The 26,301-nt window shown below is 40.8% G+C and overlaps 1 protein-coding gene across 1 annotated transcript; it reads right to left on the bottom strand.

Moving 5' to 3' along the window:
• Positions 1 to 1,572: 1,572 nt before the first annotated feature.
• ttyh3a (tweety family member 3a) lies at positions 1,573 to 25,426 on the bottom strand. The gene is made up of 15 exons (XM_080043796.1): positions 25,201 to 25,426; positions 24,548 to 24,728; positions 21,402 to 21,574; positions 18,886 to 18,997; positions 18,490 to 18,710; positions 16,704 to 16,799; positions 15,806 to 15,878; positions 15,170 to 15,245; positions 12,791 to 12,846; positions 12,093 to 12,185; positions 11,175 to 11,267; positions 10,329 to 10,465; positions 8,685 to 8,858; positions 8,155 to 8,230; positions 1,573 to 4,017 (listed from the first exon to the last, which is right to left on the bottom strand). The coding sequence occupies exons 2-15, from the start codon at positions 24,671 to 24,673 to the stop codon at positions 3,859 to 3,861; spliced, it is 1,665 nt and encodes a 554-aa protein (XP_079899922.1). The 5' UTR covers positions 24,674 to 24,728; positions 25,201 to 25,426; the 3' UTR covers positions 1,573 to 3,858.
• Positions 25,427 to 26,301: the final 875 nt, after the last annotated feature.

The raw sequence follows: 26,301 nt of genomic DNA, 5'->3' as shown, positions 1-26,301 counted from the left end.
TTTCCCTACCTTTTCCTGAAGCGAAAATGTATTTACTGTATTAAAACCAACATTAAGCTTACAAGTTTGGCATTCGCCTTTTATTAAATAAAACAGAGAAAAAAGTTTCATGTTCGGGCTGTATTGAACACTCTCGCGAGATCTCTTATAACGCCGCGTGATCTTGGGGACAATAATTACGTATTCCATAATCCCTTGCTATTCCGAACGATAGCTTATCTATTTTTTCCGAAAACTACACATACTTTCTTTCTACATGTATCTTTATTGTAATGTTTATATTGTGAATGATAATATTATAATAGAATGCAGTTTGCAATAGATTCGCAAGAAAGAAGTGGATCTCGCGTAGTACAGGAAGTGCGTCATCATTGTGCAACCCGAATTTATCTGGCAGCCGAGCATATCTGGTACTCACACCGGCACTATCTGAAGACAGGACGTTAGCTAAAAGGACCATATCACTTACTGAACCTTTAACTGTTTTAGATCCTTGTGACACTCTATTAACAAGCATCAGACTCAACTCTGGAAAAATATATCATCATGTAACTAACACTTGTTAAAAGTGGAGTCAGCAATTCTGAAGAATGCTTTGCAAAAATGTATTTTTTTGTCAAAATAAGTCAACATAAAATATCAGCTCACAAATCAATCCCTATCCACTGGTGTGCGCTCTGAATTTTTTTTAGTGTTAATACATAGCCTAAGCTCTGTAAATGGGCATGTTACCCGCTGCTGTGGGCCCCCTTTGTTTACAGAATAAGGTGAATAGGCTGTGAATTAACGCCAGCTTATATTTCAGCGCACACAGTACGGGCAGGTAGCAGATTGTGAGGCGATATTCCACTCATTTCGACAACAAGTGTTCTCCAGAATCACTGACTTCACTCCTTAACTGTCTGGACAGAGAAAGGTTTATAAATGGCCTTGAGCTTCTGAAATAGATTTCTATCCAAGATTCTGTCATTCCTAAAATGATTTATTGACAGTGTTGAAGCTCAAAATAACATTATTTTGAGAGGAATAATTTCAGTACGTCATCTCTTATTTTTTATTAGAAGAATGATCAACACACTGTTCAACTCTTCCCTTGAAAATAAATGCAACATGTTGGAAGGATAAACTCTATCAGGTGTCAACTAGTTTTCTTCTGTCTGCTCTGGAGGCGATCTTACATTACTTTAACCACTTTTATGTCCATCACATAATACACATTAAAGATCACATGTTATATATATGTATATATATAAGATTTCATCCCTATATTTCTTACTTTTGGTGTAAATATAATTCACAATCATGCTACTGCAAACCTGGTAGAAGAAAACTTCTGATTATTTGTATGGGTTAAAACCTACTTGTGTATCATATTTGAAGATTATGTATCAATCATAATTTTACATTGTTTAAATTGTAAGAATTGTAACAAATTATGTTAAAAAAGAAAAAAATAGACGCTTTGAAAAACTAAATCGGGGAGACAACTCAGACAAGAGAGCTGGCAGTGGAGTTCTGCTGCTACCTAGTGGAAATATTTCAATCCAATGACAAAGAACTCCAAGCAGCACAACAGTTAAAGATCGTTTAATTTTAAAACAGCATTCAAGCTCAATATAACCACAGGTTGTACAAGAACACATTTTAGAGATTGCAAAAAACAATGTATAAAATAAAAAAGTGATTACATCTACAGTGCTTTTTTCCAGAAAAAAAGAACCCAACTCAAAAACTCAATGAAAAATTAAAATCTATTTACCATATTCACATTAATGAAGCAGCACATTGTGCTTGCTATAGATTCTAAAATGGAAATAAGAGAAAAACATACAAGCAAATCAAATAGAAAAAAGAAAAAAAGTGAAATTAAGGTTTTAAGAAATTCAAATTGAAATGTCAAGTCCAGACACCTCTTTTTTTTCTTCATTTTGAAAAATGTTCATAATCTGTACAACATAAACAACAAAGAGAATATGACTACTAACCAGAAACAGACAGACTGGATGAGTGTAAGAATGTTTTACAGAGCTGAAATTGATTTGAAAACATCAGGCTCATTTTCTGTTGACTGCACAGGCAACCAGGAGCTGTCAACTTTACAAACTGGCCTAAAGTAAAGACATTGAAAAGATCGTAAAAGAGTTTTTGTGCTTAACGTGTTGGCACAGTCTAATTTTTTTTCAATAAAATCACCTCTCGTACCGATCAAAATGCTCATCTATGAGAAGCAGGTTGACGCAGCAGGGGTACAAAACATCTCACTTGCTGGATGGTCACGCTTCAACAGGAAATCACATTTCCTTTTGACAATTTGCAGATCTATAGAGAGCAGAGTCATCACAATCCCTTCACAGCACCCACTCACTCACTCACTCTGATCTATCGGTGGTATAGAAATGCTAAAACACATTTGTGAAACACTGCATTGCCAATGCATAACGAGTCCCTTTTTTCAATTCTCTTAGAAACTGCGATATGCATATTTTCACATGATGATGCATTCATTCTCGTTGGAAATGTCTAACTCTAAACTGCTGCATTTAGTAGATAGGACCATTGAGAAAAGGGTGTGTGTGTGTGTGTGTATGTGAGTATGTGTGTGAACAATTGCCAGTTCTGTTCAGGGAGATCAGGCTCTACAACTTAGCAGGAACATGTTGAGAATAACAAGCAGTCTGGTGAAGAGGCAAATCATCATTAAAAGTCTAGAGTAATTTGCAGTAGACATCACGCAGGAGTCATCTCGGATTCACCGTCGTCTTAAAACATTTTTAAAATAATTGCTTCCAGTGGTATAAAACGTCCCTCACAATTCAGTTCTTTTTTTTCCTTGGTCGTCCCCTTGTCACAAAGCTTACATTTCCATCATGCAGCTCATCTTTGTCCTCATCACATCCTCTGAGAGCATTGGCCTGAATCAAATTCACAGCTTCACAAGTTACAGTCACTGCTGTGGAATAGTGGCTCATTGATTTATACAAAATAAAAATAAAAAACGCCACAGGAAATAAAAAAGTGTCCCAAGAGGAGATAAGGTTTTCAGTTTTAAGACCTGTAAGACGTGCAATATACTGCAGGAAAACTGGTCCCAGACATCAGGTTCAACGCCAACTGCAAAAACACGGCAATGTGCATGTGTAATATATACAGTAAGAAGATAATAACTGAGGAAGAACAAACATCTGACTGGTTGACTCAAACAAAGTAAAAATAGCCAACTTGCAATTCATGTCCCACGAGAAAAACTTTAACCTAAAAGGAACTGAGACGCTGCCCTCTGAATTGAATCTGTTCCCTCGCAGTTTGTGAGAAATAATGTGGACACTTCTCAGGTACTCATTTGTATGCGTAAGGCATTTCTCTGTCTCTCTCCCATAGCGATGAGAGAGTACAGTACAGTACAGTACTTAACAAAACAACAAGTTGTCATCAGTGTTAGTCTATGAGCACTTCCAGAGTCCTCAACACTGCAATGCCATGTTAGACGTGACAGTGAACATGTCGTGGTGCATTCAGGTGGAGAAAAAAAACTAAGTAAACTAAAATAAAAATAAAAAAATCAAGTAGGAGTGTAAAAGTCAGTCCAGTCCCTCATATCAGAGTTGCAGATGAATTCCCAGCACCAAATATGATTCTTGTAAATAATAAAATTCAGCCAAGGTTTATGGAAACTTGAGAAGAAAAAAAGGAATGTCCTGACTATTTAGATGAGATCGCTACAGTGAAACAACACAAGCAAATTTGGTTTTCCATTTTAAAATCAACAGAGAAGGATGAAAGGGGAAACCATCTATGAGAAGTAATGAGTGACTGACTGACTGGATGAGTGATAAGTCCAGTGTTGTGGAGTGTTGTGTTCTAGTGAGCTGCTGCTGCTGCTGCTGGAGGGCTGTTTAGGTCTGGTCTGTTGTTTGGGTCTGGTCTGTTGTTGGGATCCGGTCTGCTATTTGGATCTGCTCGGCTGTTGGGGTCTGGCCGGCTGTTGGCCAGGTACTTGGCCCGCATGCTGTGGGTGTACTGTGGAAAATGACACACAGAAGAAAAACGTCAATCATCATTTCACTCTGGTAGAAATAATTAATTCCAAGTAGTTCATAAAGTGCAATTTCTCATTTATTTTCCAATAAATTCCATGTATGATTCTGAGATTATTTTATGAATTAAATTGAAAGTCAGAGAATTTACAGAAGCCACCTGTGCCTTCGAAGACGAGCAGCTAGTTACTTTAGATGGCATCATCCGCACCTGCCTCAAGTTTTTTTTACAATATAAAGTGATGAGGTCAAGATGTATTTAGTTATTTATTATATGGTACTTCTACTTCATCTTCCAACAGGTGCGTCTTCGGCAGGTGGACACCCACTATATATAAAAACGTCTTTAAGTTGAAGTTTGTCTGATCTTTGCTGTAGAAACATGGCGGCGCGCCCAGCTCCTATGGAGATCGAAAAGGCTCTTTCTAAAGGTATATATATATATATTTTTTTTTAACGTTTATTTTCAAGCGATTATACAGTAAATAAAACAAACATATGAATATTATATTGCATTTCTACCAAGTCGGTTCTAAAAAAACACCCAATTCCCTTTATACACTGCACCTTTAAATTAAAAGCCACAGGTTCGTAGCCTGTAAAATGTATCAGATGGAACAGCAAAGACATTCAAAGGCTCAAGATGTGTAAGAACAAAACTCCTGGTGAATAAAACATCAAAAGCAGAATCAGATTATACAAAACTCTTTACAAATTACCTTCATAACTAGTTACTCCAGAGTGCCTGAATCTAAAGGGATTGTCAAAGATTCAAATACAGAAACAACATCACAGAAACGGCTACAGAGGAAAAGGACAACAGAGTTCGAGGTAGTGTTGTTTTTGGCGGCCTGTTTTAAGTTTAGTTTTAGTCCAGTCTTTGTGTCAAACTGTCATTTTAGTTTTTATTAGTCTTAGTCACGTTTAAACTCTTTTTAGTCTAGTCAAGTTTCAGTTGACTAAAAGTCTTGAGCTTTTTAGTCTTCTCTTAGTCAGAATTATCTGGGACTATTTTGGTCTAGTCTTAGTCAACAAAAACTGATGACATTTAAGTCTAGTCTTAGTCAATGACATTTGTATTTTAGTCTTTTTAGTAATGCAATTATATTTAACCCAGTTAATATAGTACAAGTACCTAGTATAGTACAGCCAAAACCAAAATGTTCTTTAATGGCGCTTTTCCACCGCAAATGTAGCTCGACTCGACTCAACTCGACTCAGTTTAACTTGGTTTGGTAGCAGCACGGGTCGTTTTCCACCGAAAATAGTACCTCCTGAACGTGGGCGGGGTTGTCGTAAGGGGCTGAAAGCCAACTCCGGAGTCAAGTAGCAAAGCAGAAATTACGAGCAGTTGTTGCACTATTAACTGAACCAACCGCCAAAAACACGGATGAGAAATGTTTAAGAAAATACTCCCCTTGTATCTGTTTGCTAAAAGAAGTAGAAGAATATTGCTACGGGCCGTTAAAAGGGAGGGTTTGTGTCCTGATGTGTGACTGCCACACAGCTGTAGGGATGCGTCACGTACATCCCTATGCACGTAAACACGGGCATGATAAAGTTGACTGTTAAGTGCTTGTTTCAGGATACGTGTTTTCAAATGCAAGCCGTGTCTCAGCCTGAATATTTTATTGAGGTAATCAGTGCAGTCCGAGGCTTGTAATGTAATCGCTCGCTATCATGTCTGTCCCAGCTTGCTGCTATAGGCTATAGCCTAGCTGCTATGTCTCCTCTCGTATGTTCAAAGTAACTTCCCCAACAGCCAACACAACTGGGTGAGCTTAGCGAATATATGGAGAGAAAAAAATCGGGTCTGTGATGCAAATCAAATGAAAGCGAGCCAAAGAAGGCTGCACGCGGCGAGACAAAATACACATAAAAGTCCCGGAGAGTTGTTGAGAATCAAGGGGAGAATAATCAACAGAATGAAGCCGGCAGACGGTAGTCTCTGGCCAATCAGCGGCCGGCCGTCTGCCGACGTCACCTTTTAGCTCGACTCAGCTCGCTTGGACCCTAGAGCAAGGCGATACTAAAAAAGCAGCCGCCAGCAGGTACCAGGTACCATGAAATTGCGGTGGAAACGCCAAAAATGCGAGTTGAGTCGAGTCGAGTCGAGCTGATACCATGCGGTGGAAAAGCGCCATAAGTCCCCCATTTCACAAGTCAAACAAGGTTATCTTATCTTATTATATTATTTTTACCTTATAGACTCAAGAATACATGCAATTCCAGACACGGAAGACTAGTGTTGTTTTTGGCGGCCTGTTTTAATTTTAGTTTTAGTCTAGTCTTTTTGTCAAACTTTAATTTTAGTTTTTATTAGTCTTAGTCACGTTTAAACTCTTTAAGTCTAGTCAAGTTTCTGTCGACTAAATGTCTTGAGCATTTTTCTCTTCTCTTAGTCAATATTATCTGTGACTATTTTCGTCTAGTCTCGTCACTGTCACGTGAAAAAGGTTAGTTGACGACGATATTTAGTCATACATTTTGTTGACAAAAACAACACTAGTTCGAGGAACTGTAGAAATGAAAATCTTTGCAAATCTTTCACTTTTTTTTTTGTCGCTAAACCTCGTTATCATCGCACATCAGCAGGGCAGAGTCATTCATATACATTTAGGATGCACCCATGCATTTTGTCATACAGGCGATACAAGCACACAATAAGGCTGCATTTCAAACTCATAAGGAAACACTGAATCGATCTGGTTGGCTTTCAAAAGGTTTTTTTTCAGGAAGATGGTATATGTTCATATAGGCCTGTTGAAAGCTGAAGGATACAACACGGCTTACCTTGGACATTGAAGACTGCTATTTTTGAATACTATAGAATATTTGTAAAAATTGGTTTAAGTATTAATTTTGAGAAAAGGAAACACAGAGAATACATTGCATCTACAAACATAGGAAAACTAATTATTGTACCACTGAATGTTGTAGTATACACACCCTTGCTTTATTAAACTGCCTACACAACAATTACCAAGACCCAGGGCAGAGTTACAGAATCACACGTTCCTCCCAGTGTATCTGTAGTGCACAGGTTGTGGTGGGGGGGGGGGGGGTAACATGCAGCCCAGGGCCACAGAAAACACACATTGGGTGAGACATTTAGCAAGAGTCAGGATCAGAGGGGGAGTGGGGGAATCCATTGAACCCAGTGGGACCTACATATATACAGGGGGGGTGGGAAGGGGGGGGGGGCGAGTAGAGCTGGGAGATTTGGGGAGGTGGTACAGAGGAGGAACAGGCCAGCAGGTGGAGAAGGGGCGGGCATGTTTCTGTACCTGTTAGCATAGCAGACGAGGTTACCAAAAGGATCTTGAACTCTCCGAAGGCTTTAACTGCCAGCTCTGACCGCTGTTACTGTCCGCGGCAGTCAAATACAACTGTATGGATTCGTAGAAAAACAACAACAAAAAAAAGCGACAAGTAGAGAGTATATTGAAGATATGCAGAGCAGCGTCGAGGTCCAGGGCAGACACACAGACACCAGGGGGGGGGGGGTTTGGTCTCTGGTAGAGGTTCAAGCCAGAGGGGTTGGCAGGGAGATGACAGGAGGATATGATTGAGGTTGGTTCAGAATCCTGGTCAAAACCTTGTTTTTACTCTCTGCAAACCATGTCTACTTGTTTCAGGTCGCAATTTACAAGAACGTTCTGGCACGCCGTACAGTCGTAGGGACAGGACAAGGTTTCAGTCCTCATCAGGCAAAATGTATATCGACAATGGTCAAATCAATAAATGTCCAAATGCCCCCTTATCGAAATTCGTGGCTCGCACGCTGTTTGAATTTGTTGTTGGCCTTTCAATCATTTCTAAAATGACAAGAGGAAGAGAGAGTTTGAGTGAACGACTCAAGAGCTGGACAGAGAGAGAGAGGAAGTTGCGGTCGAGCGAGAGTGGCCATGAGAAACAAAGTGAGTGCTGGAGTGGGTCAAAACTATTAGCTGATAGTTTCATAGCAGTTATGTTGTAAAGCAGATAGAAATGGCCATTAGTTCTTCCGTTTCGATAGTTCTTTGAAAATTTTGGTCTTAAGGGCCAACTGTCAGTCTCTCACAAATGAGTCAGAGGTTCTCCTGCAGTTGTCATGTTGCGACAGTAAATCAACACTTACCGTGGGGGGAGGAGACTCTCGTCCAATCAGAGGCGTGTTTTCACAGCGAGAGTTCTGAAAGTTGGCGTTCTGAGCCCTGTTGAGTAAAACACATAGCAAGATCACACACAACAAGCTAACAAGTACATAAATAAACCCCTAAACGCTGCTTTAAACACATTACATGAAAATCTACATGTCAGTTTTCAGCACAACAAGGCCTTATGGTAGCATACATAACCTGAAACATGTGGATCCCCTCCCCCGCAGTTTCCCCCAACACTGAACTTCACTGGTGAGGCGGAGAGCTTTGGGTTTCACGGACATCACAGCTGGAGAGCAACAGCTGCATTGCTGGCCACTACATGACTTTTCTATAGGAGAAGCTTAGCTGATCTCGGGGGACATAAAACCCGGTTCCTTAGTACATGAGGTATCTAATATCAGCCCCACAGTGCACAACACACAGGCTGGAGCTGTGAAAATAAATGACCTCCTACTTCTGCCTTTCACTTCCCATTCGCAGTACTGTTTGAGCGGCGATGACTCACATGTACTCGGTGACAGGTGCGTTGCTGACGGTGTGGGCTGCGGCGGGGATGGAGGTCTCACTGCCGTAGCTGCTGCCACAGCTGTACAGGCTGGGCATGTGGACGCGGTACAGGTTGTCATGGTTCTGCCTTCCACCATGGATCACAGACTCATCCTCACTGTCCTCATCGCTCCTGTAAATAGAATAATAAAGGCTCATCAAAAGATTTAGGAGGAAATTCAATACTTTAAAAGGCCTTATTTTGAGAATATCAAATTCAATGCTTTAATGGTAACCCTGTTTAAAGCCGCCACCAGAGGGACCCCATGTGCTATCATCTAACTGATGACAAAGGAGCATAGAGGTGCCACGTGGTCTCGTTTTTTTGTGTTTATTCTCAGTCACATTTGAATTCACTTTCATCACAGCCTTAGGGCGAGAAATCAGTGAGAGAGTTCAATGCTGTGTGAAGCAAAGACAAAGCAGTTTTTCCACTGACCTTAATGGGACTGAACAAAGACAGTACAAATAGCCTGGTGTAATTGGTTCAGTTTTTGCAGGAAAATTCAGAAAGCCCTAATTTTGCCTCGGGACAATAAATGCATTCGTTCCCGATGTCAAATAAAGACACTAAGCCCACTTCGGCAGAGAGAATGAGTTTCCATTAGTTCAATAGTGTATGTGAGATAACAATAATGCACTGAACATGGTCTGTGAACAGAGCGCAACAACGAAAGAGAGCATGGAGCCTGTCTCCCTCTAGTGTTCATCCCACACACCTTTTCCTGCATATTTAACCCATGAGATCATAGAATTTCATTCAGTGCAGCTAACAATACATTTCTTTGAGAGCATATTATCAACAAAAACAAAAAGCGATGCTAACATCTTTAATTAAATCAGAACTCTACATAAAATCCCAGATGGAATTATATGATATTGTAGAAATTAGTACGCCAGCATTGTTTTAACAGTAAAACAGTACGAGCTTAGCAGGGGACCACCAAGATAAACAGACTGGTGGCGTGTAAGCCTTAGCTGTATAACAGGAAGCGCCAGCTGAGATCAAACTGATAAACATGCCCCCCCCCCCATGGTTAGGGGGGGATCAGTTAATTATGTGGTGCAGACGAGGCTGAAGGCTGTGACTGGGAAAACCACTCTCCCTGCAGAGCGTATCTGCTGTCGATAGGATCAAGAAATCAGAATGATGTCATCCGTCAGCTGTAGAAAGAGACATTAGAGCCTGTGGTAAGGATAAATTTAGGCCATCTCGGCACAATTAGGTGGGGATAACAGGAAGCAATCTGCTGGAGGAAGCAGCTGGAGCCTTCTGTACGCATCGCATTGGTAAGCAGCCGCTCTTTAAACATCAAACAAATGGCAAGTTTTACACAAAAAGAAATCCCTGTTTCCCAGTGTGCGTGGATGTTTCCTAAATGACTTTTGTCCACTTGATTCCAATGCTGTGTCTGAACAAGTGCTGCAGAGGGTTACAAAGATATGCTATGAAACCATTATTAATTGATAGGCTTATCCTCTTAAATTATTTCTCACTGGTTGTACACCGTCCCGCATACAAACTCAGCTTAAAAGCTTCTGCAGTGGTTGCGATGTGGGCTGTGAGTTGAAGCGTGGATAGGTTGGCCAGCGGATGTCTTACCTCTTGCTCTGCCAGGTGTGAGGCACACTGCAAACGATGGAGCTGAACATGAGAGCAGTGATGAAGGAGAAGAGCACGAGGTAGATGAGGCCTTCCAGTCCGTCGTAACACAGTCCCGTCATGGCCTGGACATAGTCCTGCAAGAAGGGGAGACACCACCTTTAATAATTTGAGTCTTTGTCCATTTAAAGCTATTTGGGAACCCGTAGAAGGAAAGAGACAAATACAAATGCAGTGGTAGAAAAGAGCTATAGAGTGTCTGTTTACAACTTTTGGCATGTGCATTCTAAGAGGGTCTTTAAAACGCATTCCACTGTGATTTCTCATTTAAACTAGGTCAAACTAATGAGCTCACGGTTGGCAAACTAAAAGGAAGGCAGTGCCTTTTGACTCAGACTTGAAAAGAGGCATTATGATCTACGATATCATGATTGAGAATCTCTGTTCTGTATGCACTCACCGCATAGCGGTGGTGAGTGACAGGGTGAATGTTTAGGGAGCAGGCAGTGCAGAAACAGCAAAAAGAAAGTGCTACACTTGCACATGTGCACTTAGTGTTTGGAAGCCACTGAGGGACTCTCCTCCAATAGCTTTGCAATAGCCAACTACTTGTCATTCAGCAAGCTACATAAATGGTACACAGCCAGCATCATTTGGACAAGACCTCGCATACAGGAAGGCAAATGTTATTTATGGTGACAGGTGTAGCCAACTGCGCAAGCATAAAAGAGAGGTTGCTTTGTACAACTAAGCTGCACTACAAAGATGTCATAACCACTCAATCCGCAGGGACTTGTTCACAGTGAGAATGTCTCAGTTTTTTAAGTCTTCTCCTGCTTTGCTCACCATGTGCAGGCTGCGGCAGTCCACCAGGGCAGTGAGCTGATGTAGACTGATCTCTGTGGTGTTCAGTATTCCCTGGATCTCTTCCAAACTTTCCTGGAAATGGATGAGGTAAAAAAAAAAATTAAAACTTGCAACAGGCTTAAAGTTTAAAACCAACTTTGGCACCTTGGTTCACTTGAAAGTCATGACTAGCCACAAAGACACTTAAAAAACACAATCATTATTATGATTATCTTTGTCTACAAAAATGCAACTAAGTAGTTGTTTCCTGTTCCTGGTCCTTAAACAGTCAAGAATAAGAAAATGTCAACATTTGCAAAAAATGTAGAAAGCAAAAGTAAACTAAAATTAAATTCATGGTTATCCATTCTAGGCACATTTATCAGGGATGTCTCCTTCATAAATATACAACAGCACACAGCAGCTTCAGCTGAAAAAGCAGATTTTAATGAATGATACATTTTAATGAACTGTTCCCCTTCTTCCTCTGGTTCTCATTACAGCTACGGCAGAAAAGGCGTCCGATTGCCTGATATAAACATTTCCACCACCTCAGCACATTTCTCTGTGTGCGTATGTGAAGTGAAATATGCCTCACTCTATTCTCAATGTCAGCTCTCATTTGTGCCTCTGTCAACACAGTGCAAGGACCAGCGCTGGACAATACCACACAGCGTTGTATTGACAAGGGCCAGTGAAAGCCTAATGCGGCTAAATGGACATAATGCAGGTCCCAGGTGGGCCGTCAGCAGATCTTTATGTGGGCAGGTGCACTTCACTTCGTTTGGGCCCATCCACTGGGATATTATGTCATCACAAATGGTACAACACCACAGGACAGCTTGTGTCTAGGGGTGGGGGTGTGGGATGTTTATGGTATTTTTAGTTAAGAGTGTATTGATGGGGCTGGAAACATACCTTAGTTTGTTTATACTCTCTGGTGGCAGAGCGCAGCAGTTCAGACACGTCATCCTGCATCTCCACTAATGCTTTGTGGCTCCCAGAAAGCTTCTGAAATAGAAGTATGAATACTGTAGCGGCCCAGCACAACTCAAAAGTAAATCCATTCCCTAAATCAATCCAATCAATCGAGTGCTTTCAGTTGCCCACCCCCTGGGTAGTAAAGTGGACCTCAAGTGGAAGCATGATGACAGCTAAAAGATTACATAGCTTTTATTTTCTTTATAGTCATACCGAAAATAGACGCAGCACTCAAAGGTTTTGATTTATTCATGTGGTTCGCAACATACAAAGCAGGTAGTCCATTAAAGCCTTTGACTATAGGTTCATGGCTAAAGTGACATTCTCCTTCTCTAGCTTCTAAAACACACACTCTGATGCGAGCGCATGCTATCAGCACACAGGAAGAGCTGCCTTGCATCAGTCTTCCTGCTGGCAGAATGGGAAGTATTGTACTGTTGCATGAAGAAAAAGTCTTTCTTTGAGGCAATGGGAGTGACTCATTGTGCCCACTTGAATTCTTACTAATTACAAAGGTCATACATCATACAGAGAAAACATCTCGACTAATAATCAACATCACATCTGACGGCATGAGTTTTGATCTGAAGGGTAAATCATTTGATAGAACTAATCCAGTAATATATGAAACACACCTGCTGGTAGGGGTTGGTTTGTTCCACACTGCAACCAAGGTAGTACTGCAGGATGTCTGTGGATAAGAGGACAGAAGGAAACAGAGCAGTATATGGTTAGCAGAGCCACATACATTCACATGGAACAATTATCTTGAACTACATGGTCCGACCAATAGTAAAAAATGACCAAAGAAGTTGTTATGTCATATGTATGAGAGAGACAAGCAGAACTAACATTGAGTAGAACCTTTGAGAGGCTGGAACACATCAATGTGGGGCAAAACAACACAAGAAATAGAATTAAAAGTTTGTGTGGTGTTTAATAACACATTTAGCAATCAAAAGCTTCATTTGAAATCATTGCGCATATTCCATTATATTTACTGATAACTACTCATTCCTACATCACTAAAGAAAATGTAGTTATGTGTGTTGCATTTTATATTTCTTATTTCATAATACATACTGTGTATGCCAAGTAACAGACCGATGCAGAGATCTTGTAATTAATGATACTGTTTATATGGTTCTGTCTTGTCATGTTACCTACTGTTTAAAGCCTGACTGTAACTGCACCAACCCACTGAAATTATCCTGAGCTCTTGAGTTCACACATACTGAAAAATTAATGAATGTGTTTTTTCCCTCGACACTTGTGCAACAATGAAAGACATAGCCAGCAAGAGGCGTAGGTATAACACTCCTCACTGCAAAGAGCCTCCTGCAAAACAGAACTATGAGCACTTCTATCACCTCTAGTGACCAAAGCTGTATTCTATTCACAGTATACATGACACAAATCAGACTGTAATTATGGTTTTGGACTTCCCACATGCTATCACAACCCACTCCAAATACTTCTTCCAAATCCCAGCAGTGAGTAGGAGTCAATGAGAAAATCCTGAGTGACTTAAAAAGTCACAGCCGTGTCCACAAATACAAGCTGTGAGAACACCACCGCCGACCTAACACATGGTGGAAGTGACGTCCACGCTCACTGCTGTGTCAGGAGCTTGGTTCCCACACGCAGTTGAGCAAACTGATGAGCGGAGGATTTCCGGTATGGAGAAGTACATATCAAGCTAGCTTCAGTCATACACCCCATCATTGGGCTGGGTTCACTTCCTGTGTTAACTGTGCCTAAAAACAGATTGAAATATAGCTGCCAATATACAGTCGGTCGAAAGAGGACTCGTCCATAGCTTATTATGATCAAACAAATGCGAGTTTCTGGAAACATCTTCGTATTATTTATTTTTGATAATAAACGATTCTTGTTCAACACAATTGAACAGCTATCTAGAGGAGGAAAGCACTAATTCTAACAGTAATAATAACATACTTTGTCCTATCTAGAGATTTGTCTGGCGCAATTTCAGGAAGGCAAATGGTACAAGGAAAATACAATATAACAACAGAGTAAAAGTCTGCCCTTTCCTTGGCCAATATAAGTAAAGAAAAGCAACCTTAATGTAAGCCAAATAAGAACTTTGTTCATAATTTGCTATGTTTTATATGAATTCACAGTTATCTTTATAGAAATATACAAACACAAAAAGATATTCTTTCTTTCCATTGTTGAATAAATAAGGTATTACAGGGGGAAAAAATAGAACTGAACTTACCCTAACCCCCGTAAAGCATAAATCAGCCCTAAGGCAAACACAGCTTCATGCTGTATAATACAGTTTAGTGCATAGAGTGCTCATGGTTCAGTTGGAATTCCAGTATTTACAGCTGAGCTACGCCTTGACTAACCAAAAGCTTGGTCTGTGTATTCAGAAATCAGCATATTTTAGAAAGAGCACAAAAAGACAAATACAGTATACAAGCTGATGTTGGAAAATAAGTACATCAAGTAGAGACAACATAAGAGTCCTCTGTGTGTGTGTTTCTAAGAACTATTTTCTCTCTTTTCTTCAAGGAATGAAGAGGGATTCAGGAAACACATTGTGTTTCAGATCCTCTTCTTATCTGCTTCATACACTCTGTCCCCCACACAAACGCACACACACAATAATCTTCCCTTTCCAGGCATCCCATCATAGGACAGATTGGGCAATTACTACAACAAGACGTGTTAGAGAGGCTTGTAAACTGCTATAAAAAGGAAGCCCATTGCCCCGTTGACCCTGCCGCAGATGTGGCAGTCATTTGTAGAGGCTTTTTATGGGCCGTGGGCTAGACCAAGCCCCGCTCTATGGAACAATGTCGCCTCACTGCTGCACAATAATCAGAGCATTGAGAACAGGAAGCGAGAGAAGACTAGGCCGACATGTCCTCTACAATTTGATGACTAATATTCACCATTTTAAAAGAGTTGAAAACAAAGCCAGCTCATTACAACATGGCGCTGTCACTACAATATGAAGGATACTTGGTGCATGTGATTCATACCTTGATTGATGACTCCATACTGCTTCGCCACTTTAATGACATATGTCTCAGGAGCAACACAGAAGTCACTGGAGGTCTGGAATGAAAAAGAAAATGAAGACTTAGAAATCAGGATGAAACACTTGTAGAGACGTTTTTTTTTTACTGCATACTAACAACAAAGACATCAACCAACTTCAAGAACTTCAAGTAGCTTTTATCCTTCATAAATCAGCCAAATGCTTTGGTCTTCTTGTTGAAAGAAGACCAAAGCAGTATATTATAGCTGCAATGCTAGTCCTATCTAGCTTGGGCTCACAGGTCTTACTACTATTCATTTACAGTATGGTGGTCCAGTATGCAGCTTACCAAAGTGTGTTAACTATCACAAAATGTAACACAATTTATGAATTAAAGTAGAAGATTTTTTTACATTAATTGCAAGTCGCAGTATCGCTTTTAGTTATATTATACAGGTTTTTCTCCAGGTCACTCCATGCCACATTTTGTCAACACTCTGACTCTTCAGCTACTGAATTTAAAAATGCTCCGTCAAGGCCAAAGTCATTGGTTGTGCAGACACAAATCATGTTTTATAGTAATGAAGTGTTCAGCTCTGCCTGCACAACAGTTTCACGCTCCGATGAAGACACTTACTGAAGAGACGGCCAACTCCAGCCCCAGGGAGACCCAGCTGATAACCAGAGCCACTACACCTAACAAGCACACCCTGGGGGGACAAAGAGGAGGTGACAAGTTTAACCTTTAACCCGCAGTACAACAGCAATAGTAGTATATGAACCACAACAATCCATACAGTGTAGGGGGATACATTTCAACTAAATAAGATGGTCCTTTAGTATGTGTCAAACCTTTCCATGTATTGAATTGGACCAGATTTATTTTATAAGAAACATTTTAGGTTAAAGTAACTACAGCTAAATAATGATCTGCTAGAGACTGAGAAAGCTGTTAGAAAGGAAAAAGAAGCCAAAACATGACTATGACACCTATTACTGTATATATAACTAACTATTGTATGCACACATGATTGTGTGATAACACTGTACAGTACATGTGGCATTAATAATGCCTTTCCCCCCCCTTACCTGCCAAAAACTGAACAGTGGTCAGTGATATAAAGGATTAATGTTAATATAATTTCCTTTGTCAGACTTTTTTTCTTGCATTTCCTTTATTTTAGTGCCTATAACATGCAGATAGCCCTTATTTTTTGCTGCATGGTATAAAAGCAAACAGTTATTTGAATATAAGTGGAAATAAGTGAGTGTCATTAAGTCTCATTAGTAATCACTCAAATACTGATGTCAGTGTGAGACACTTATGCTATATTTATTGTGACTGGGCAGATATTTTATATGGCAATATTTCATCCAGACAATACTGTTATGACAATGTGTCCCTGATCAGTTGAAGGCTTTGTGTACAATAATTGCCACTCATTCAGTTACGACAGCTAAAGTCATTTCCCAGGGCAGGCAGAGCCATTTTCTCATAAGCGCTATAGTGGCTGATGTCGTGATGAGAGACTCACCCTATCAGCGTTCCCTTGGAGTTGCGAATGAGGCCAAACAGCACCAGAAGGCAGATGAGGACATCGAACAGTAGCAGGCTTATGTAGCCCAGCCACCTGTGGACACAAATGTCATTCACAACTAATGGCCAAGAGCAGCACAGCATAGCATACCAACTCTCGATGACAAAAAAGAGCTCCACCATTAGAGTAAGCCCCACAATTCAAACATTTAGCTCATTCGAGCTTAATTTCTGATTATTATTTAAATTTACTTACAATATCCACTCTGTTTAAGCTCGGTTTTTGGTCTCTACCAAATAAAGGATATATCTGGCTCTCCAACAGCTACATTTCACTCAGTCCACCAGCTCATCGCTAATCATTTGGTGCCAAGCAAGCAGCGTGCAGTGGTTTTTAAGAGCTTTTACACAGAAAGAAGCAGCTTGTTATGACCAAAAAAGGACTATGTGAGCAAAATGTTTTTAAATTTATAACAACATACCTTGTGATAAATCTATGTAAAGCTGAGGGAAGCTGCATACGAGAGAGCCCTTTCACATTGTCATTTGATACATTGCTATAACATGAGACATGTATTTTAGCTACTTTTTTTTTGGCCTTCCAAAAAAATCTATCAGACAGCTTCAGCGAATTCAGAACGCTGCTGCTCGAGTCCTCACTAGGACCAAAAAAGTGGATCACATTACCCCAGTTCTGAGGTCTTTACACTGGCTTCCAGTCACTCAAAGAATTGATTTCAAAATACTGATGTTGGTTTATAAAGCACTAAATTGTTTAGTGCCAAACTACATTACTGATATGCTGATGTGTTATGAACCGTCCAGAGCCCTTAGGTCGTCTGGGACAGGTCTACTTACAGTCCCTAGAGTTAGGACTAAACAAGGAGAAGCAGCTTTTAGTTATTATGCACCAAAAATCTGGAACAAACTCCCAGAAAACTTGAGGTCTGCTGCAACTCTCAGTTCTTATAAATCGAGTCTGAAGACTTTTTTGTTTCCATTTTAACCTGCAATTTTTATTTTATTTGCTTCTTTTATTCACTTTTAAATGTTTAATAATGTGTTTTATGTATTCCAATCTTGCCCCTGTAAAGCACTTTGAGTGGCCTTGTGTCTGAATTGTGCTATATAAATAAACTTGCCTTGCCTTGCCTTACTTTAAGATTCAGGAGTGAAGTGAGCTTGTAATCCCCCAGTTTGCATTCACAATGTGTATTACATTTTATTCCTGTTTTGAATTCATGTTAGTCCGTGGCACTTGACATATTTAGAACTTGAAATCAAAGTCATTACAGCCAAGAGGCATTACCAATACTCTTCAATATTTACCACTAAACCATGAATCTTAAACCGGATTTGAGATTCTCTGTAAATCAGCTGCCTAATGATATTCTGAACAAGTATGACTCATTCCTTGATGTCTGTGCTTATAGCTGCTTCCTACTTCAGATTCACTCACCGTTTTTTAATGCAGAAATATCCTCGACAGAGTGACCTCTATTGACTTTTCAACAATATATTAATTCATATCATATAAAGTCTTCGCAAGGCAGTGTATTACTGAAGTAGTGTGTCTGCATTAAGGATCAATGAAAGCTGGAGCACATGGATCATGGTCTGTTGTTGTCTGAGATGTGTATGAACGCTGCTGCTACTGCTACTGCCACTCCTTAGCCTGCAGCACCAGACAGCAGCTGTGCATGCGATTCATTTCTGTTTGCATTATTTTGTATGGCACCCTTTTGTTTGAAGGATTGTTTTAGACTGCACTATTCCAATCTTACCTGTACCAGTCAAACAGCTCAATGTTGACGGCCAGCTCCTCCAGGGAGATGTTGGTGTTGCCCCAGAAGGGAATCTCCACCATCTGGCGCACCAGCTCATCCAGCTGTCCCTGCAGCTTTTGGATGATGGACAGGTAGTCTGCGTGCTGCGCATACTGGCTCTCAAGCTGTTGCAGATTGTCCTCTACCGTCTGGTTCAATGAGGACGTACCTTCATACACCTACAACCGGCACAAGGACACACAAGGTCATGTTCAATGTTGAGAGAATGGAGAAAAATAAGGGGGTTGATTACTACAGCCATAGTGGTAGGGGGGAAAACCAAGGATGTTCAAAGCAGAAGGGGGCGATGAATTATTAAACATGCTGGTATAATTGGGTGTTCTCAAGTCTTACCAGCCTCTGCACCCCGGTGATAGTGCGGTTAGCATGGCGCAGGGAATACGTCAGCCGATTCACTCCATCGCAAGTCTCGCCGTTGCCATAGAAACCGACAGCAATGCCAGCGCTGTGGCGGGTAGACAAAAGGGAAGGGGAGGGGAGGGGAGGGGAGGGGAGAGACAGGGTGGCGGTGAGGAGGAGGGATTAGCTTAAAAAGACACAGAGAGGAGGCAGAGAAGAGAGAGAGCGAGAGAGGGAGAGGCGCGTGAACTCTACATTAACCCTGTCGGTCCAGACCCCCAGTCAACGGGCTCCTTTCAGCTTGGGCAGAAAAAAGGCCCCATACAGAACCATGGAAACACAGAGGAATGGACCAGCTATGCCCCCAAACCCTTACACCACACCATGGCTGACAAAGGCCGTACTGAGGCAGGAGATCAGCTCTCATTCGCACAGACAGGCCTCAAGGTTGCGGAAAAACAGTTGTGGCAACTGCATGGGGAAGCACTTTCTATAGATACATTCACAAAAATATACATATATTTTTTACAGTATTTTAAAATATTAAATCAATGTAGGCGTGTGCAATTTGCAATGCTCTGTCACACAGTAGCGACTAGAACCTTTTCACGGTGATATTGCTTCGTAAAAGAACCAACTCCCTTTCTATGTCCTGAAAAGCAATTTAAAGCAAGAAGCCATATCTCTTCCTGTGTTGCAGCTGTTGGTCTTTTTTTTTCTAGCCCCCATCCTATGCCAGAGTGGGTTTTATTAAATAGGATGATGATAACTGAAAGTCAGACCGACAGCACTCAGTGAATCAATGAGTTTTCCATCTTCCTGGAGAGCCACTAATCTCTTCCTCTCACACTCTGCAGTGTGAAAAAAGGTGGACGGGAGCAGCGTCACAGCAGAAACAAACCCAACCGCTGAACTGCTCTTTCAATATTGGAGAAAAAAATCACTGTCAAGGCATAACGTTTACATAATTCCAATATTGTTAACAGTGAGTGCCTTTTGCAATAAAGCCAAGCGGGGACTCAAAAGTCAGAAACTATCTCTCTGACTCAGTTTTTTGTCTGATTTAACTAGAACACATTTGTGCGTGGGTTCGATTGCAATGCAGTACTTGTAGTCATCGGGTCCCCCAGCTCTTTGTGCTACTCTGATTCAACCGTGATGGCTCTCCAGTGGGCCATCAACAGACGGAGGAAAACAGGAAACACATCTAGTGTTCAAGGATAGAGAAGCAGCTCCAGATGGTACAGTTCTCACACCACTTCAAATAATAAAAATAAAAAAACATAACATTGAATCCAATGCTTAAATTGCTCCTTTGGTCATCGTTTGCACACATGCAAATACAGTTTCCCTCAGCACTACTAGAAAGTCACAGCAGGGTTGCGTTTACATTTTCAGCCGGAAATTGCAGCCGTCCCTTTCTCTTTAAAAAAAATAACAAAGACATCAGTCTGACTTTGTATGCTCAGTTTAAAGTAATACAGTGCTTTGGTTTCTGCTTAAAAGTGTATTCTATTGAAATGTGACTTTAATTTTACATGGGATCATTGTGTGTGTATGGTGAATGGCCAAAAATACAAGCAGATTATTTTTTCTTGGCAACCCATATTGCAATATTTGGGTGATTGGAAATCATTGTAACGGATGCAGATGTAAAGAGTCAGTGACTTTAGATGGTTTGGTGATGGTTACAGAGAAGCAGGCAGTTTCAGACCAATTCCTAGCTCTCTTTGAATCTGTAGCTTTTCATAATGTGCATGTGCTGACCACATCATTTACATACCTGGCTAAGATATTTTACATATTTACCGTGTGGGTTTGTGAATGCAAATTAGCCAGAATCAAGAATACAACTGCCGTTTGCAGAAATTGCATACCGTATGCATCCCCTAAGGACGATACATCTGGGTTATAGTTGCCTTCTGCTCTGGTGATTCTCTGGCAAGTCATCAGAGACCAGTTGTGATTTTACAAGACATATGGACATATGCAGCAGGAAAGACTGCAGCAAGCGGGACACTGTGGATGCATGCAGGTGGTCAAACACTCAGAACATCAGGAAGAGTACAAATGCACTCTCTGAAAGCTGCACTTATGTGTCTGATGATATTCTACAATGGTCTTGGAATGGTCTCAAATGGAATCACGATCCTGTGTTAAATGAAAAGGATATGGTGACTTTATCAAAGTTACCACGAGGAACCTTCAGTTTGTGTTGATTCTAGCGGCCTAAGACAAAAGCGGTAGTGTTTTAGACGACACCAAATAATTGTGTTGGTTTAGGAAGCAAGTGAAAGAGAGAAACCACGGGCTGCATTGCAATGAAGCCATTGATTAATAATAACTATATAAAAAAGACTTATTTTCGCTGCTGATCTCGTTTGCTGTTGCAGGTCATTTACGATCATCACAGGAAACATTTAAAAGTTCCTCCTCATAGTCTCTCTTTAACAAAAAAAACAAAACATGGAGTGACCCCCTGGACACTCTGATGGTGTGTTTTGACTGACCTGCAGACAAGTGTTGCGATGATGACACACCAGGCCGTGCAGCAGCAGTCGGTGCTGGGCTGATGATCCTCAGATTTCTTGCGTCGGCAGCACAGACAAATGGAGTAGATGAGCAGGAAGAGGAGGTCCAGGGCCAGACACACCAGCGCCAAACCTCCTATTAACAGAATAGACTGATGGAAAAGGAGAACAGGGTTATGGGAACTTTCATTTGCTGATACAATACTACTTTGACATCAATAACAGTGGGGATAATGGGCCTCTATATAACGTCCCACAGAGAGACTCAACACAGCATTCTTCAAAAAGAGCACTGAACTATATAACTGAACACAGAACAGAACAGTGTCTTCATTTAAGTAAAATAAGAACGGCTGTAAATGTGGACTGGAAAACAACAATAACAAAACAAAGCCTATTTTGAGTGATTCACACAGTATGAAAAAAGCAAGTAAAAGAAAAATTGGAAAATGCTTCCCGAAAAAGGTCAACTAGACAAAACTTGATATTTATATGATCAAACGTTACACAAAGGCAGAATTTCAAAGTTGGCAGACAAATAAACTATCACACAGTCAAACCTCTCAACCAAAAGCAGAATTTCCTATGTAGGTCAAACAGATTGTATACTCCTGAGGATTCACAGCTAGGGCAGATTTCCATTCTGCCACTTTTGTATTGTAATAATAACACACGGTTGATTTATTGGTTCAGAATGATCTCTCAACGATGCATCACAGTGACAGTCACGCCCTGATGCGGTCGGTGGTTGCTGACCCCGTCTACCGCAGTGAATGAGTCAACTCAAAATCTTGGAACGATTGCAGGCTGAAAGAACAGTCTTTTGACGACACCGCATTTTGGCGGCTTTATTGTTTTCTTAATCCTGTTTAGTGATGGATGTGATACAAACAAAAAAGGACAGAACTGGATATTCAGTAGACAGAAATACCACTGGATGACTTATACATACAGGAGCTCACAGTGCAGCATTCAAGGAGTAGAAACCCTTAATCCTACTAGTGCATGCTACTTCCAGGGCACCGCTTCCATACCATCTGTGCAGGAGGTAAGAGAGGCTAGTACAGTGAAGGCACCTCGAGGTTGCATCATCGTGACGTAGCGCTATAAGGAGCAGCGCTGACAGCTCAGCCATCTGGACAAGTCAAGACTTCCCCCCCGAAGCCCGAGTGAGAGCATTGCTGTGACAATAATTAGCAGCCTGTCATCACAGTGGGTTAATAATTATGGTTTGGTAAATGATCCTACTAGTGATAACTGCTTTTGTGTTGCTCTCATCCTGATAAATGTGTGGAGGAAAGGGAAATAATGTGCTCAAACAGATGAAGCACCTGTGCATTTGAATACAATGTGCATTATTCTCAACATTCCATTTCCAGTCAATATTCTTATGATTTTTAATAGGGGTTTTGTTTTTATGTTGAATTTCCAGCTGTACACACTGGGTGCCAAACACATACAGCTGTAACAGTTATACCATTATCAAGCCAATGAGCACTTCCTGTACCCTACTAATAAAAGGCTCCCAATCACACCACAGAGCAATGAACCGTGACAACTGAGGTGGTACAATGATGACCCTTTTCAGTAAATGGACTTCAGCGCCACCTGAGACAAACGATAATATTCCTGAAAATGCATTCTTTTGAACTAAAGCACATCCTTTGCACTAAATGATGGATCAACCGTGGAAAGCTGGCATCAAATATCTGACAAACACACAAGATGGTCGAAGCCAAACAAGGATGCGTTTAGTTTTACATTAGATCACTTTCATTTTCAAAACATGACTGATTGCACAAGCTTTATCACGCGCTAAATGTCTGGAACAAATCGTCCCCCTTTTACATGATTCACTTCAGGATTTTCTGAATCGCACTTTGCAGTCAGTGAAAGGGGCAATGTTATCTTGTACTAATGTACTATCCACCTCTTGTGGTTATATCTGCCCTCGGTTATCTCTGAAGCCACAATGCTACATATTCCATCACTAGCCAGTCTGAGAGCCTTTTAAAAACCACTGGACAACATTAGATTTGGTAGAGACATATCTTCAAAATGGAACAACACAAAGTCCAATACTTGATTAATCATCAAAATATACGTGTTTAATCTCCAAGGGTCAAGGATGAATGCTGTGCCATCTGACCAAATTGATAAGGTTTATCTGATTTTCAAAAACAGGATGTAATCAATCAATCAAACAACTTTATTTATCCCAGAGGGCAATTCAGTTCAGCAGTCCTACACACACTAAGCAACACATAACAGACAATATACAGCGAATAAAAAACAATAAACAGGACACAGGATATGTCAGAGAGACACAATGGCTGGGCATGAGTAGGCCTGCACAGTTAAAAGAATAAAAAACATCAGATCCAAGTGAATAAATAAATAAATAAGTAAGGTACCTAACAACGACACTGATACCCAAGTGGTACAGCAACAAGAATCATGTCCAGACACTGCTGTCCAGGTTTAACAGCCTGACAGCAGACGGAATAAAAGACTGAGAATAGCGCTTCGTTTTCCTGCTTGGTGCTGCAAAGCGCCGGCCTGAAGGCATTAATCTGAATTCTGGGAAGAGGATGTGGTCCTTTGCAGACTCAGAGCTATTTCCCTGGAACTTGTGGTTTTACTGTAATGGGTGTTTGTGTCAATCACTGCTGTGAGAGGCCCAAGGTGCAACCGAGAACCGAAACTGATGGCATTAGATCAGATAAAGTGCTGCACATCCGCCAAAACTACAACCACTGCAATAAGAAAACAAAATAATGCATGACTTAAAGCAAGAAATTCTCTTTAACCTTAAACACGTGAACACATCCGTCCAGTCCAACCTAAGTGGCTCACACTAAACAATGTCAGCTGTCTGGAAAAGGTCAAGACCTTGATATAACGGCTACACACAGATGGTGGCATGGATCAAAGGATGAGGAGACATAACAGGTGCAAAGACGTCACCTGTCACTGAAAAAAAGTCTGTCACTCCCAATAACCCAGCTCCTAAAGGTGTATACTTAACTGAAGCTAACATGATTCATTGTAAACATTGCTCTAGGATACCTGGGAATCACAACGTCTAAGGTCATTTGACACGAGATAAAGGGGGGCATAATTACCTGTTGATATGTCCAGTCCTCTGGTCGGAAATCACTGCTTGTTTCCTCGAACTGAAGGTTGAAATGGGGAAGTCTGTGTATGATGTTCACCCACCATGGTGGAGAGTAGCTCACCACAGCTGCCATGGCGAGTAACTGACCGAGATCCACTCACCAAATAGACTAGCAAGGATGCCTACAACTGTTGGAAAAAAGAAGGGAATACACTTCAGAAAAGTCTGTCTTTATCAAGAATGAAAGAGACAATGAAAAGCAGTGTTGACTCATCTAGCATTATAAGGTAGCTCTCGCTAGACATAGCCTACCCAGTGAAGTTAAAGTAGATTATCGGCTGTGCCAATCCAAAAAATATCTCAAAGTTTCAAATAAAATAAAATCAATCGGGTATAAACTGTTGATAGGCCTGTATTAAACAGTTTAGTGTTTCGTATTAAAAGCACAGCTCGCAACATGACAAACCAAGGATGTTGCTGGTGGCTTTACTAGTAGCTAACTGCTAACCTCTTGCTACCTAAAGATTAGCCAAGGCAGAGGTTAGCCTTTAAACCTATCAACTTGAGTCACTTATGTTGTGTAGCTGGTGGGTATCCTATTGTAATTTTAGCTGTAAACTGTTCAAAAACCAGTGCTAGTTATGAGTTAAATACAAGTACCCGTCGTGGAGCTAGCTTTAGCCGGTTTAGCTGCTAGTTAGTTCAGTCCGCCGAGTCTCGCGCACGGACGCGAATAACAACAACAACAATAAGTCTTTTTTGTTCCTCTTGACATTCTGCTTTGCTGTAAGTTACATCCTCTTTCGCATGGGTTAGCAATGCTTCCGTTCTTCTCCTGCAAGTCCTACTCCACCGAAACAGCTGAAACAAGCTCCTCCGAGTAAAAACTCCATCCAGTTATTAACGGAGTGCAGGCAGGGAGTTTGTTCACACACATTCATCCAGCTGGCAGTACCTGGCGTAAAAGTGACCCATTAGCGCCATCCAGAGGTACAACGATATGCGTACAAATGTCCATTTCACAGTATTCTATTTCTGTTAAATTATTTTTCAATAACTTTATAGGCTATTATAGGCCTACTTGATCTTTGCATTTTAAATTTGATTGCACTCGCCTAGGTCTAAGTCTTTGTCATAGGCTATTTGTTTGTGTTTTTCTTTAAGGTCTCAAATTCCTCTCTTCACATAGGCTAGTTGTGTGTTCCTCTTTAATATATGTTTGTTTCTTTTTTTATGTTGCATTTGAAGACTTAAGAATAGAATGGCCAACGAGTGTTTCGAAATATAAGCCATATTGAATCTTGAATCACAGTGTAGAGCTGATGGAAGGTTCACAGAGTGTAGGAAAAATCAAAACTACTTGTCGAGTGCATAATTGAACCTGGGACAGACTACAACTAGGCCTATTTGATCTGATAGGACATACCGTTGGGGCTAAAAGCATGAACTAGGCTACTAAAACTAGTTAATAATTTGTATTCCCCCCCTGACCATTTCTGTAGTCATGCCCTTATTTTATGAAACGTAGAGTGACGTGGGATACCTGAAGGCAGCATTAGGCTACTTTGATCGTGTTAGGCCAGGGGTCGGCAACCCAAAATGTTGAAAGAGCCATATTGGACCAAAAAAACAAAAAACAAATATGTCTGGAGCCGCAAAAAATTAAAAGCCTTACATAAGCCTTATAATGAAGGCAACACATGCTGTATGTATCTATATTAGCTATATTAGCCTACTATCAAAATTACTAAGTTGGCTACA

This window comes from Ammodytes marinus (assembly GCF_949987685.1).
Source record: "Ammodytes marinus genome assembly, chromosome: 16".
NCBI classification, from domain to species: domain Eukaryota; kingdom Metazoa; phylum Chordata; class Actinopteri; order Uranoscopiformes; family Ammodytidae; genus Ammodytes; species Ammodytes marinus.
This window is presented reverse-complemented; position numbering and strand designations above follow the sequence as displayed.

Bases quoted from the DNA above. Each gene is read 5' to 3' on its own strand.
- ttyh3a (XM_080043796.1), bottom strand. From the start codon at position 24,673: ATGGCAGCTGTGGTGAGCTACTCTCCACCATGGTGGGTGAACATCATA. The intron at 18,711-18,885 runs GTAAGACTTGAG...TGCCGGTTGTAG, and splicing joins TCACCGGGGTGCAGAGGCTG to GTGTATGAAGGTACGTCCTC. The intron at 12,847-15,169 runs GTATGAATCACA...TCTTATCCACAG, and splicing joins GTATGGAGTCATCAATCAAG to ACATCCTGCAGTACTACCTT.